The 13,646-nt window shown below is 43.3% G+C and overlaps 1 protein-coding gene across 3 annotated transcripts in view; it reads left to right on the top strand.

The window, feature by feature from the left end:
- The window catches only part of LOC143347791 (uncharacterized), a 161,926-nt gene extending 154,215 nt beyond the window's left edge, over positions 1-7,711 (top strand). For 2 of the 3 annotated variants that reach the window (XM_076777312.1, XM_076777313.1), the window contains 2 exons: positions 1,538-1,813; positions 3,222-7,711. In XM_076777312.1, the coding sequence (XP_076633427.1) occupies positions 1,538-1,813; positions 3,222-3,338 (393 nt within the window). In that variant the 3' untranslated portion in view covers positions 3,339-7,711. Of the gene's footprint in view, positions 1-1,537; positions 1,814-3,221 lie in introns of those variants that run through there. The other variant, XM_076777314.1, reaches the window with a different exon arrangement.
- Positions 7,712-13,646: the final 5,935 nt, after the last annotated feature.

Genomic DNA, 13,646 nt, shown 5'->3' on the forward strand with positions numbered 1-13,646 from the left:
GTATTCTAGCAATCTACGAAATTTTGGATTTTCTAAAAAGAAAATAATCCCCCATTATCTCTTAATCGTCACGAATCTGACTTATTCTTAACATAGTAAGCGTTGTGTCAACGTTTTCAACGGAAAGAAAACAAAACAAGATGCATTATCGATACCATAATAAAACGCTTAAGATTCACTACGTACGATGCTTAATGTAACAATCTCAGAAGCTTCCTAGAGACATCCCCATTGACAGAAGTCGTTCGCGTCCAATCTGTTAATCGGGTCAGAGAAACAGTTCCCTTTATTTTCGACAAAGAGGTCCCGCGATTAACGTGCGTAATTTAAATCGTTCTGAAATTCGTGACCGGTCGACGCGACTCAAAGAACTTGAACGGAAGTAGGTCGAAAAACGAGGGAAAGCGTGTCTTTGTACGAGCCCACGTGCAAAGGCCTCGTCACGTTCTCCTTTGGATGCTTTTTTTGTCGCATTCAAGAAAGGGGAGAAGGTGCAGACCTTTTGGCGTCGCGGTGCTCGTCGCAGCATCGTTAGAAAATCCCTTTCGCCCGGGGCGTCCTCGCGGTAGAAAGTCTCAAAGAGAGTTCTCTCGCCGATATGAAACGAATGAGACAGCGGGAAGGACGAGCCACCCGTGAGTACGTCTTACCTCGTTAAGAGAATAATGCCCTTCCGGCGCGACGCGATCCTCCTCCGACCTCCACCTGTAAACTAACGAGACTCGACCGAGCAGAAACGCGAAAACGACAACGAATACCTTCGACAAAGGCTAATCAGACGCCTCCGTAGAGAGCTTTGTCGACGAGATCGTCTCTGGCCATCGACGCTGATGAAAAGCAACACGGCGTGGATTTTCGAGAATTGCAATGATAACTCCTCGATACATTCATCGAAGTCGCCAAAGAATCTTAGAAAGTATTAATATCGTGTAATCCGTAGCATCTAACGGCCTGTTAAGATTTAATGTTTGTAGTTTTAACCTCTTGCCGTACAATGACGAGTCTGACTCGTTACAAGCTCTTAATATCAAGTTTCACAATCATGAGACTACTCGGTCATCAGGTCTTATACAGGGTGTTCGGCCATCCATGGGAAAAATTTTAATCGGAGATTCTAGGGACCAAAATAAAACGAAAATCAAGAATAAGAATTTGTCGATCGAAGCTTTGTTAGAAAGTTATTAATGCTTAAAGTTCCACCTGTAGAACGGCAATCTGCGAACAGCTGCTGGTGGTTCTACAGGCGGATCTTTAAACGTTGATAACTTTTTAACGAAGTCTCGATCGACAAATTGTTATTCTTGATTTTCGTCTTATTTTGGCCTCTAGAATCTCCCATTGAAATTTTTCCCAGCACATTTTTACATCGACGAGGTATTCATAAAACAAATCTATTCTTTTTCGTGGTCATTCGTTGTACGAACAAATTTAAATAAAATTGAATAGTATACGTTTGAAAACTTACATTTAATCGTACGTCAAGAGGTTAATGTTATGGATGAGGTCAGCAGCAACTAACGATCACGTTCGACCGCAGGACATGGACATGCTGCAACTGTTCGCCTCGCCAGCCGGTCGAGCGTTGCTGACCAGTGACAATCGGCCAAGAAGATCGACGTCGACCTCCTCCTTGTCTCGAGAATCCTCTTCGAGGCTGAAGAGCGGCAGAAGACCATCGGGTAGCGGCATAGTCAGTGCACCGACCTCGCCGCCGAGGCAACGCAAGTCGAGCGCGGAACTGTACAAAGAGGCCGTCGAGATCCTCGGTCTCACCTGTTCGTTGACTGACAGCTGCCGATGCATCGACTGCCAGGTGGGCGTCAAAACACTTTGGAACTTGTATTTCTCAAAAAGTGTACACATTTGATCGATACGAGTGTTCGCGGCTTACAAGGAAGCAGAGTTGATTCTCTTTCGAATACTGTTTACTTTAGAGTATGAGAGTTGGATTTTTTAAAGTTTGCATAATGCTCGAAACTAAGGTACATCGAAGATCTCTAATTCTGTAAAGATTGTCAAAATGTTCGACAATGCCAAGTTTTATTTACAATTATGAAAAGTATGAAAATCGCCCCTCCTCCCCCTCCTCTATTTGAATAAACGAGACTGTCTGCCATTTTTGGGATTCGAGGCACCCAGTGGATAGTTGCGGATGTTCAATTTCTGGGAATTCGACTCGTACAAATGATCCAGAAGAGGATACCGTAGAAAACGGGGGCGTTTCTTTTTATTCTTCAGCAACGACCCTGAAATCCCGGCAGAACGAGCCCGGCTCGAATCGCAAAAAACTGAGAAAAGAATTAAATTCTCTCCGGCAGCAACCTCTAATCTTCCCCCGGCGAGCCAGTCCGTGCTTCGATGTGTAATTGCATCCATTTACGGAACTGCTCGTGCCGTGCATGCAATTAGCGCGAATCAGGAAGGATAATCTTCTAAATTAAGCTAACATTGTCTCGATTCAAGATCTAATCGGGTTGACCTTCGCGCGCCAATTATACCTCGAACCAAGTGTTTCCCGGCTATCGAGTTTTTTTTTTTTCTCCGGTCACTCGTAAACATTCGCTTGGTCCCGTTTAATCAGAGATACATGGGTTCGCCGCCGTGACCATTCGAGCACGCTAATGGATGGAAATGAAACGGAGAAGATGGAAACGGGTGTTCGAATTTAATTAAAAATTTTATCGCTTATCCGGCGATCTTTGTAATTGCTGTCTCGCGGAGATTGCTGTGTACGCTCGCGATTACACGGGGATTTCGGAATTGTAATGAAACGATTCCACTGTCGACGGAACCTCGTGCAAAAAGCTTGACGAGAAATTAACGTTTAGCTTTCGAGCTTCCTCGTTGCGACGTCGGCTGGGGACGCTGAACCAGAGCGATCTGATCTATCATCGATCTTCCAAGTCCATTCTGACATAAAATTTTCGATGACTCTAAGTTTCGACCATTAATTATCAGAGCCTTCCGACAAAGAAGTTTCAGGGCCAGCGATTTTGCTCGTCGAATTATGAAATATCCATTTTGCACTTTTGTTTGTTAAATTTTGCAAAACAGATTCGAGAAACGTCACTTTTACGTCGTTTTACGTCGATAAGAACGTGTTTGGAATGTCGTATGGTATCCAAACTGCAAGAATAAAATTAGAAATAAATAAAAAATTAACAAAATGTTGTCCTCCGTTGTTGTACAGTCGTGTAACGGAGTTTCTCGTTTCTTTTCAGAGCAACTATTTCGACTGCGACGACGATTGCGGCGACGCGAGAACGGAATTGGCTGCAGGCACTCCGATTCTGCTGGACCACGCTCTGTCGCATCCGTTGACATGTTCCTTACAGTAGCAGCCAACCGTTGCGTAAACATTCCGGAATCGGCCCTCCATTAGTCCACTTTGCCACATCGCGAACCCAACGGTGATCCAAACGTCGAAGATCCATCGCGCGGTCGTTGGATCCGGTACGGAGCGGCGACGTTCGAGGATCACGTGAACCGCGAGTCGAAGACGAATCGAATCGACAAGGAACTTAACGAAGAACATTCCCTCGCTTACGAAGTACAGGGTCGCATGGCCGCAAACTTCGCCCAACGAACACGAAACGTCGGGAACTTGCACGAAGCTCTCGATTCACGCTTCTCCGACGAGCACTCGTGCGTCCTCTTCCGATCTTAATTGTATTAATTACGTTCTCGTCCTCAAGTAAACTCTACTCGGTTCGTGTAACCTTGCGTACCCCAGAATAGGGGGAGGGTTGCCCCAAATATGGACCACTTTGAACAGTTTTTCGAATCGTGACATTTTTACGAAATAAATCGACATCTTTTACGATCATCCGTAACGTGTTTATCGGACAATGAAATTTCCCTCGAGTAAATTTCGGCTACGATTTATTTCGAAGAACAAAGCATTTGTCATTGAGTCGTAATTGAGGGATTGGTTGCTTAAATGGGGCGGTATCGTTGTGGATGAAATATTCAGTTTTGTAACTTGTTACGTGTCTTATGATTCCTATTGCACAAAGTATATGCGAATTATTGAGAATATTTTAATAGATAGAAATATCGTATAGGTGCGTACGAATTGTATCGCCAGCTTCGTATCCAGTCCAACGTAAATAAAGAATTTAATTTTTGTATCCTTACCTCCTTACTCCTGTCCCTTTTAACGCACAGGACACAGAAATACTTGAAACACTGAGATTGAATTGAAATAAAAAATAATGCCTAATGCAGGCCCTATTTGAACAACCAAGGTTCGATTTAACCACAAAAAAATGTGTCATTTATATGTTATGAAATTACCACAGATATTATAATTATATAAAATATGAAATTATCTTCTGGAGTTGCGAAATTCTTGCAAATTGAATTCCACCAAGTAAAATCGACCACCGTAATATCGTAAGTACGTGGTCTCTGTTAATTTAAACAATCGACGCGGTCCAAACACAACCTTCCCCTATTCGCGCGCAAGTTACGACGCTGGTAATTTTTTAAACGAACACACGATAATCGAGAAAAGTGCTTCCTGTGTTGGTTTCGAGCCTGAACGAAATAACGAAACGTAAGCTGTAAGACTTTTTCTATTCGACTTGTTTTTTTAATTGCAAATCCGATCGTTACCCGAGCAAACTTACAAGGCGCGATGTGTTCCGATTACGATAAATAGTCGAAGCAGCTATCGATTATTACGCGCCTCGCGCGATTCATTCGTTCCCCGTTCCCTTACGCGAAAGAAGAAATTGTTTCAACGATAGTAACGAATGTAATTTACGGACAATATTAACGGAATAAGTCATAACGCGATCGTTGTCATCGTCGTTGTTTTCTCTTTTTGTATAAAGCTGGTACCATTTTCCATAGGACGCTATCCGCGAACGGTACGCGAAATTCGACGTTCAATGAGAAGGGGATTATAAATCGACCGACGTTCGCTGTTTCGCGTTCTCATCGAATGTTTCTACACCGTGATCGTTACGCGGAGGATTCATCGTTCATATGCATCGCGATAACAAATTTCGAGCGGAACGATTGGTGAACGCGATTACGCGCGACACTGCGGCATAAAGAGATAATACGCTCGCCATGGCTCAAAATCGGACGAATTTATCGACGCGAAACGACACACGCCAAAAGAAAAACGCGCCAAATTTCTAACATTTAATTAACGATAACGATAATAATAATATTATACGATAACCCTAATCAATAATTTCGATCTAGCGGGAAAGCGTCACGCGAATTACGACGTTTAACTAGATAACAATTTAAATGGTTTTGTCGACGTACACGATGTGAAGATTATACATATATATTATATATATTATATACATACGTGTATGCATACACATTATATTTACTACACGTTTTATTATTATTACACTTATTCGATTAAGTCCAGTAATGTACGTTGTTGAACGTTATGAGCTCGCGGAAAAAAAAGAAATATTGAAAACGGAGGAAGAAAAATGAACGGAGGGAAAACTAAACGGTGAAAACAAAAATTGCGTAATGTTATATACATATATAATTATATATATAGAAACTGTACGTACGACGTCGAGATACGTATATATGTTGAGTATGTGTGCGATTAAGTTTTATAAAACTGACCTTTCGTTAAAAGTTTCGCGTTTAATTATTAACGCGTTGACTGCCGCATCGATTCTCGTAAACCGAGGGCATCATTAATTTTAATGAGATCCCGAAGTTAGTTTTTCAAACTTCGCGCTCGTGTTAACCATGATTACGCGTTCTTCGTTTTGCTTGAGGCTCCTGTTTAGTACATCGGAGCATTCCGAAGAATATACAAATTCTAAATATCGTCGTTCGAAACTCCTTACGACACCTACTGTTTCATTAAATCTTCATTTTCTTTTTACCGTTATACTGCCGTGAACAACTTTCACCAGTAAACGACACTCTGGCCAATTTAATTTTTCGCTACAGTTAAAAACTGTGTGTTTCAAAAGTTAAGAACACAATCACGAGGTAAACAATCGCTATTTTTATTTAATGTAACTGATTAAAAAATTTAACAGAAAATAATAGAGAAAAGTATATTTCATTCGCTTTGAGCAATCATGTTGAATCAAATGTTCTTAAAAAAAATTGACGTACAGCATAAAAATGGACCTTTGCAGAATTAACGAAAATCTGGTAGAAAACATTTTCTAACAATTTATGCGAATCTGTATAATACACCGTGAAAGATCCTCCCGGTAATTCGAAATGGAAGTGATTTTGAGCAGCCAATTTCGTTCGAATCTGCGCCTAGCTTTCAACGATGTCTTTCACAGCAACGTACATTGTGCCAAAATTAGCGTAACGGATGCGTCGGTCAACGCGACGAAACGCAAATCGTAAACGATAAACGAAGCTAGGCCTGAGTTATATAGGATCGTGGGTGAAAAATGAATAACGTAGGAACAGGGAAGGTTGGAGAGCGAAAACGAGACGAAAGTGTAGCGTTACGTGCGAGTATGCGCTAAACGAAAGAAGGGGAGGCTCGCGTTCGAGGGTGCAAGTGCCAAACTAAAGTTTAATCCTGCTCGAGAACATAGCGGTTCGTTGTCGAAATCTCTCCATGGAGAATCTGTATGGATCGCCATGGGTTTTGTTAACGATCTTTTTAACTTGTTACCATCTATTGAAACGTACCTTGTTGCTAAGCTTGATGAATCCTCGATCGAGTTCTATACATCTCGAATCTAAGCATTTTTTTTTTAATCTTTCGCCGCGTTACGGTGGCGAACGCGTACCGAGACGAAATCGATGCACACAAGCACGCGCATGAAAGAGAGAACAGGGAGGGCGCAGGATTTCTTGGGGTCGCCTAGATATTCGCCAAAAGGTTCGTCGAGATCGTTGCTGTTTTCACGAGGCACATTACCGATAGGCAATCGCGACGAATCGATGCTATGTTCTACGACAACGAGAGTCCGATATATCGCATCGATTCGTAATATCGCTGTCGTTTTTTTTTTTTTCCTTCGACGTGTCTCGCGATGTACAACGCCGATAATTACAAATTCATTTCGTAACACCGTTCGCGATAATAAACGAATCCGGTAGAGTACGGCTGTAAAAAGTAAGATTTTACGATGATTTTCACTGTAACGTTCGTTCGTCTGCTTGAAGGACAACCGCTGTAGCGACCGTGTTTGTATAATCAGAGTATTATTACCGCTGTTATTACGTGTAGATAGAGGGAAAAGTACGAAGCGATCTTTGATCGATTAGTTACGGGCGGAAGAGAGTCAACGAGATCATAGATTATCGACAAGTCATAGTTCCGTTTACAGTAGAGTCTCCTTGTACCGATCGTTAGGGTTTCGAGCAAAGTCTGAGCATCTAGCGTTTTAAAGTCGTTGACACGTTTCTGTTGTTCTTGTTACGTTCTGGTAGCGTATACGACTCTCTTGCGCTACATGTCGACGGCCAATCGACTTCCAGAACGGTCGTTTCGCGCGATCGTTTCTCCATCGAATTGGCTCTCTCTCATCGACGAAAGTAAAAGCGCGATTAATAATCTTTCCGAATGTTCGAGATACGCGAAAGATTATTCTTGCGGGAGACGTATTGGTGGAAACACGTGGCTTCTAATCATTTTATAGTATTATTAACCGTAACCAAGCCGAGGGGAGTGGTTCTTGCAACACGCAGCGGCGTACTCTTCGATATGATTAACATTAAAATACGATACGACATACAACAACGTTTTCTCGTTTCCTAACCTGCCCTAATTTCAGCCAGAGATGCCAGATTCAGCGCCCGGTGCCCTACTCACGCATACCAGATCACGCGTGCGTGAGCTCGTAGAGTTTCGGAAAGTCGACAAAGGCAAACTGACACATGCCCTCTTTCTCGATTATTCCGAAGCTGCCCGAAGTAATTTCGAACCGCCTCGTGGGAGTCGAGAGAGAAAGGCTCACATTTGCCTCCTCGCTCTTAACAACTGAAATCCGACCTCCCGTCTACGGCATACGATTTGGAATCTCGACTGCCCAGGTATTTTTACTTGCCTTTCCTAGTGTTCATTAATGAACTCTGCAAATTACTCCTGGTTTCTATTTGCATGTGATGACCTCTGATGACCAGTGCTGACAAAAGTACGGAACTCCCGACAACTTTTGGCACCATACAGCGACTGTTACTGATTGCTCCTGATTACTGCTTGCCTCTGCTGGACTCTGCTGACCGTCGCTTATATTTCTGACAACCTATAACGATTACTACTGACTTCTGCTAACCTCTGTTGGTCTTTGCTGATCTCTGTCAGCGTGTGCTTGTCTCTGATGAACTTTCCTGGTCTCTGCCGAATGCTACTGACCACTGCAGGTATTTCTGATAACGTATAACGATTAATACTTACTACTGCATACCCCTACAAGTCTCTGCTTGCCTTTGCAGGTTTCTGCTTGCCTGTGCATGCCTTTGCTGGCCTCTGCTGAACACTGCTGACCACCCCTGATGCTTCTGACATCGTATAACAATTACTACATGCTACTGTTCGCCCCTGCTGATCTCTGCTTGCCACTGCATGCCTCTGCTCGTCTCTGCTGACCGCTGCTGACCACCTCTGATGCTTCTGACAACATATAACGCTTACTACTTGCTACTATTCGCCCCTGGTGATCTCTGCTTGCCACTGCTGGCCTCTGCTGACCACCGCTTATATTTCTGGCAACGTACAACGATTACTACGACTCCTGCCTTCCTCTGTCAACCTCTGCCAGCGTTCCCTGGCCTAAGCTGGCCTCTGCTGACCGCTGCTGACCACTGCTGACAAATTGTGACACGATGGAATATAATATAATATGTTTATATGTATTAAAGTGTTGTATAATGTAAATCTATGGCAATAAATGATATAATTTCAATGAATTCTATGTGTTCTCATCATTTTTACCCTTCTTTTCCTATCGAAATCATTTCCTTAGTTGTAAGACACTCCGAATCTTTTAAAATTTTCTAAGTTCCCCGGAAAGATTTCAAATTTCCCGCCGCCAAGAATTTTTGCGAATTCCTGGAAATGACGTCATTTCCAAGAATTCCTGAAATTACGTAATATTACGTAACATTACGTAATTTTTGCCGAAAAATTCCGGCCGCGAGAAATTTTAGAGAGCTCTTACGTAATGTTACGTAATATTACATAATGTTACGTAATATTACGTAATTTTTGCCGAAAAATTCCGGCCGCGAGAAATTTTGAAGAGCTCTTACGTAATGTTACGTAATATTACATAATATTACGTAATAGCTCTTTAAAATTTTTGCCGAAAAATTCAGGCCGGAATTTTAGCCGCTGCCTGGAACTTCTTGGAAATTTCAGGGATTCCGAGAAGTTTCAGGGACGCCGGTAAGTTTCAGGGATCCGAGAATTTTCAGAAAATCTTAGAAATGGCGTCATTTCTATTTGGAGAGGGAAAAGGGGGTAAGAAATGATGAGAATACATAGAATTCTTTGAAATTATATCATTTATTGCCATAGATTTACATTATACGAAACTTTAATACATATAAACATATTATATTATATTACATCATGTCACAAGTTGTCAGCAACGGTCAGCAGTGGTCAGCGATGGTCAGCTGACGTCGGGAGATGTTGGCAGAGGCCAGCTTAGGTCGGGAGATGCTGGCAGTGGTCAGCAGAGCCTGGCAGTAGCCAGTAGTAATCGTTGTACGTTGCCAGAAATATAAGCGGTGGTCAGCAGTGGTCAGCAGCGGTCAGCAGAGGCCAACGGAGGCCAGCAGAGGCATGCAGAGGCAAGTAGAGTCCAACAGGGGCAAGCAGTAACAAGTAGTAATCGTTATACGTTGTCGGAAACATCAGGGGTGGTCAGCTGTGGTCTGCAGAGGCTAGCAGTGGCAAGCAGTGGCAAGCAGAGTCCAGCAGGGGCAGGCAGTAGCAAGTTGTAATCGTTATACGTTGTCAGAAGTATCAGGAGTGGTCAGTAGCAGTCAGCAGAGTCCAGCGGAGGCAGGCAGAAGTCAGTAGTAATCGTTATACGTTGTCAGAAATATAAGCGGTGGTCAGCAGAGGCCAGCAGAGGCTCGGAGAGGCTAACAGTAGCCAGTCGTAATCGTTATACGTTGTCAGAAATTCCAGGAGTAGTCAGCAGCGGTCAGCAGAGGTTGAGAGAAACTTACAGTAGCCAGTCGTAATCGTTATACGTTGTCAGAAATTCCAGGAGTGATCAGCAGCGGTCAGCAGAGGCCAGTGGAGACCTGTTGACGGGAGGTCGGATATTAGTTGTTCAAGAGCGAGAAGGGAAGTGTGAGCCTTTCTCTCTCGACTCCCACGAGACGGTGCGAACTTACTTTGGGCAGCTTCGGTGAATCGAGAAAGAGGGCATATGTCATTTTGTCTTTGTCGGGTTTCCGAAACTCCACGAGCTCACGTACGCGTGATCTGACATAGTGTGAGAGAGCACCTTCGGTGCCCTTCTGGCATCTCTGATTTCAGCCTCGTTTCGAAAATAAAGTAGATAAGATTACTTGCGGACATTATTTTACTTACATTACATTACATTAAATTACTTTTGTCTTGAATAATGTCGAAATAAAAGGAAAAAATTAAATAAATTCTATATATTGATTTCTATGTAGACCTCTTTATCGTCTGCTAGTGCAGTCGTTTCCTACTATACCGAAAAAACTCGTTCTCGGTAGATATAGCAGACTGTGCATCGGTTGCAGTGGAAACTGCATAACCATAGTACGATCAGTCGTTCGAACATCATTCCTGTCCAACTGTCACCTAGGTAGGTACCTATTTATCCAAGATAGAGTCCGAGCTTGCAAACCATCTTGAGTGCAAACAATTTTCGTTTCCAAAATCACAGTCCAAGATTGTACAAGAACAGTATTTTAATTTGAATATTCGTTTCTATAATTTTCGTCGTGAATATTGCAACGCCCTGGAATAGTAACATTGCACGATCGTTGATCCCCCGAGAATAATAGTCGCCTCTCATCGACGATAAACAACGCTTCGACTGTAACCTCCATTCGACTGGTCTGATCGTCGTGCGACGTGAATCGGACTTTACCGGAATCGAAGATCATCTCGCAGGAAGGGGACGAGAGGTGGGAGGTAAATAGAAGCCAGAATGCAAATTGAATTCGCCAGTCGAGCAAGAGGATACTCTTATTTCGCAGTGTTCGTGGGTGGGCGTGAGTGGCTGAGGAAGACTCTGGGTGGGGTGTATAGGTGTCCTCCGGGTCGTCCTCCTCGTAGCCGTGGAAGTATGCCTTGGGGAGCATCGCTTATATCGAGTTAGAGCCGTTTGAATACCGACGCGATGTCGTTGAAAGGGATCGCCCGTTGCACGAGACACCGAAGGATCAAAAGTTGATACTCGAGCCGCCTTCCACGACCCTAGTCATCCTTATATGATTATCCCGCAGACCCGGATGCTCGCAGTTTCTTCCTACGGGCGCGAAGGGGTGTCGCTTCCACCGCCTTCAACCCCGTTTCCGCGCCCGGTGTGTTCGATCCTCCTCCATCGAAAGTTCGACGTCGCGTTAAGCCCGATGCAGTCATCCCGCACCACGCGTAGAATACCTAAAGATCCTTGTGTCCTTCCATCTCCAGCCATCTACGATCCAGTCCGCTCGCGCCTCCTGGAATGACGCGCACCGAGCGTAAAGTATTCCTAGGAGGCGATCCATTCCGAAACTGAGTTACGGCTGCTACGTGGTCCAAGGTAGGCGTCGATACACCCGCGAGGACACCCTTCGAATTATGCACGGGGTTGGACCAAGACGATTCCATTTTATTTCTCCATCGCGGTGTACTTTAACGCGACCGCAAATTAGACTAAAGGCATCGAGGAGGAGTTTGCTTCTTCCTTTAGATGTCAGCTGATACCGTGTGCTGACAGTAAAATTATTAGCAACTCTCCTACTACTTTAAGTTTCTAACTCTAAAGTATTATGTCCCAGCGCAGAGTCCATAAAATTATTACCTTTCCCGTATTTATGTAAGAAGAAGTGAATTTCGTCCTGATTCTGTTGGTTGATTCATTGGTAAGGCAAAACTAGCCCTACCTTAGAGCGCTTGTGAGAGACATAAGTTGAGCGTGGCCATCTGGCGACGAGCACGGGAAGCGTGCGATTTTTCTACTTGCAAATGCGATGTATCGTGCTAATGGTGGTACAATTTGCGATCCCTGTAGATCGAACGTTTAATAATCGAATAGCAAGCGAGAGTCTTGAAAAAGTATGAGAATACCTAGTCCGCTGGAGTACGTCGAATCGTATTTTATGAATCGCAATTTGCTTGAAAATTAGCGCCGTGCACGCGTGAAACAGAATGTAATTGCGTTTGCAGGCATCCTCTCTGACGACAGAGGGAAACGTCCGACGAAAAGTCATAAATTCGGGCGGTACCAGTCGCGTGTACGCTTGGATTAATCACACGCGGGGGAGGTTAAACCGTATTGACGCGAAACGCCGAACAGGAGCGCGGATACGAAGAACGGAGTCGAAGCATCGAAAACGCGAGGAGGACTCGGCTGGCTGGATCATCAATGATGCAGCCAAAGGAGATACATGGCGCCACTGGCAGCCACGATGCACGTCCTCGGGGGTCGATTTCCTCCTGGCCGGACGGGACATCGTCGAACGAATAATCACTTTTCGAAAGTATCCGCCCGGCCGCCTATTCGTTGCCAATCGTCGACGCTGCCTGCGCGATCATTTATTCAAGATCGGTAATGAATCGGGCTCCCATGGGGGCGTCGTCATCGCCCACGTATCCACGCATAGACCTATTTCTTGGTTGTTTCAGCGAAACTTTACTGGCCCCCACGCTGCTACTCCCTTTGAGCACCGTAACACTTTTTCCGATCGTCGCTTCCCTGCATTAATCACGTAAAGTTCGCTTTAGTTGAGGTTGATGGTTTCAAATGCTTAAGGATGCAGATGTATCTAGCTTTATTTAAATCAGAGATTGGGCAAAACCTGCACCTAGACTGAAATGTTGAATATATTAATAATTGAATGAAGTATTTGTACGATAAACATATGTGATAGTTCGATCGCTGAAATGTTATACGCTAATTTTATTGGCTATGTATTATACGAATTAAATTTTGCTCCGTTCAAATTATCAAAATTCAGAATTAAAGATTAACTGATTAATAATATTCAAGGCAGAAGGAGTATGTGAATTATTTATCGTACCAACGTATAATTAAATAAAAGTCAAGGTGTGAATTCAGGTTTAAGGTTCCTTAAATCGTCGAATTTATTCTACCATGTAGATAAAAGCAACGTAATGTATTCGAGGTGGTCCATTCGAACGACTTGCTTATTTTTGGAAGTAGAAGAAAAGCAGTAATCCAATTTTGCTCGATTTAACGAGCCAAATCATATCGTACGAGAAACATTTTTTTCAACATCATATTTTTTGATACTTTTTAAAATAGGACCATGTATTTTTATCATCATGGCGTAATAGGAGAGGTCAAGACCAATCTAGTAATGTTTGATAGTATGATCAAGCAAATGATCTTAAGTAATTCAGTCCTCGAGCACCTAAATATTTTCCTATTTAAAAACAACTTTGTACAGTCGTTCCTGGCACATTTTACGACTATTACATTTTTTTACTGACATTCAGCGATAACATCTATCGA

Source organism: Colletes latitarsis, chromosome 11 (assembly GCF_051014445.1).
Source record: "Colletes latitarsis isolate SP2378_abdomen chromosome 11, iyColLati1, whole genome shotgun sequence".
Lineage (NCBI taxonomy): Eukaryota > Metazoa > Arthropoda > Insecta > Hymenoptera > Colletidae > Colletes > Colletes latitarsis.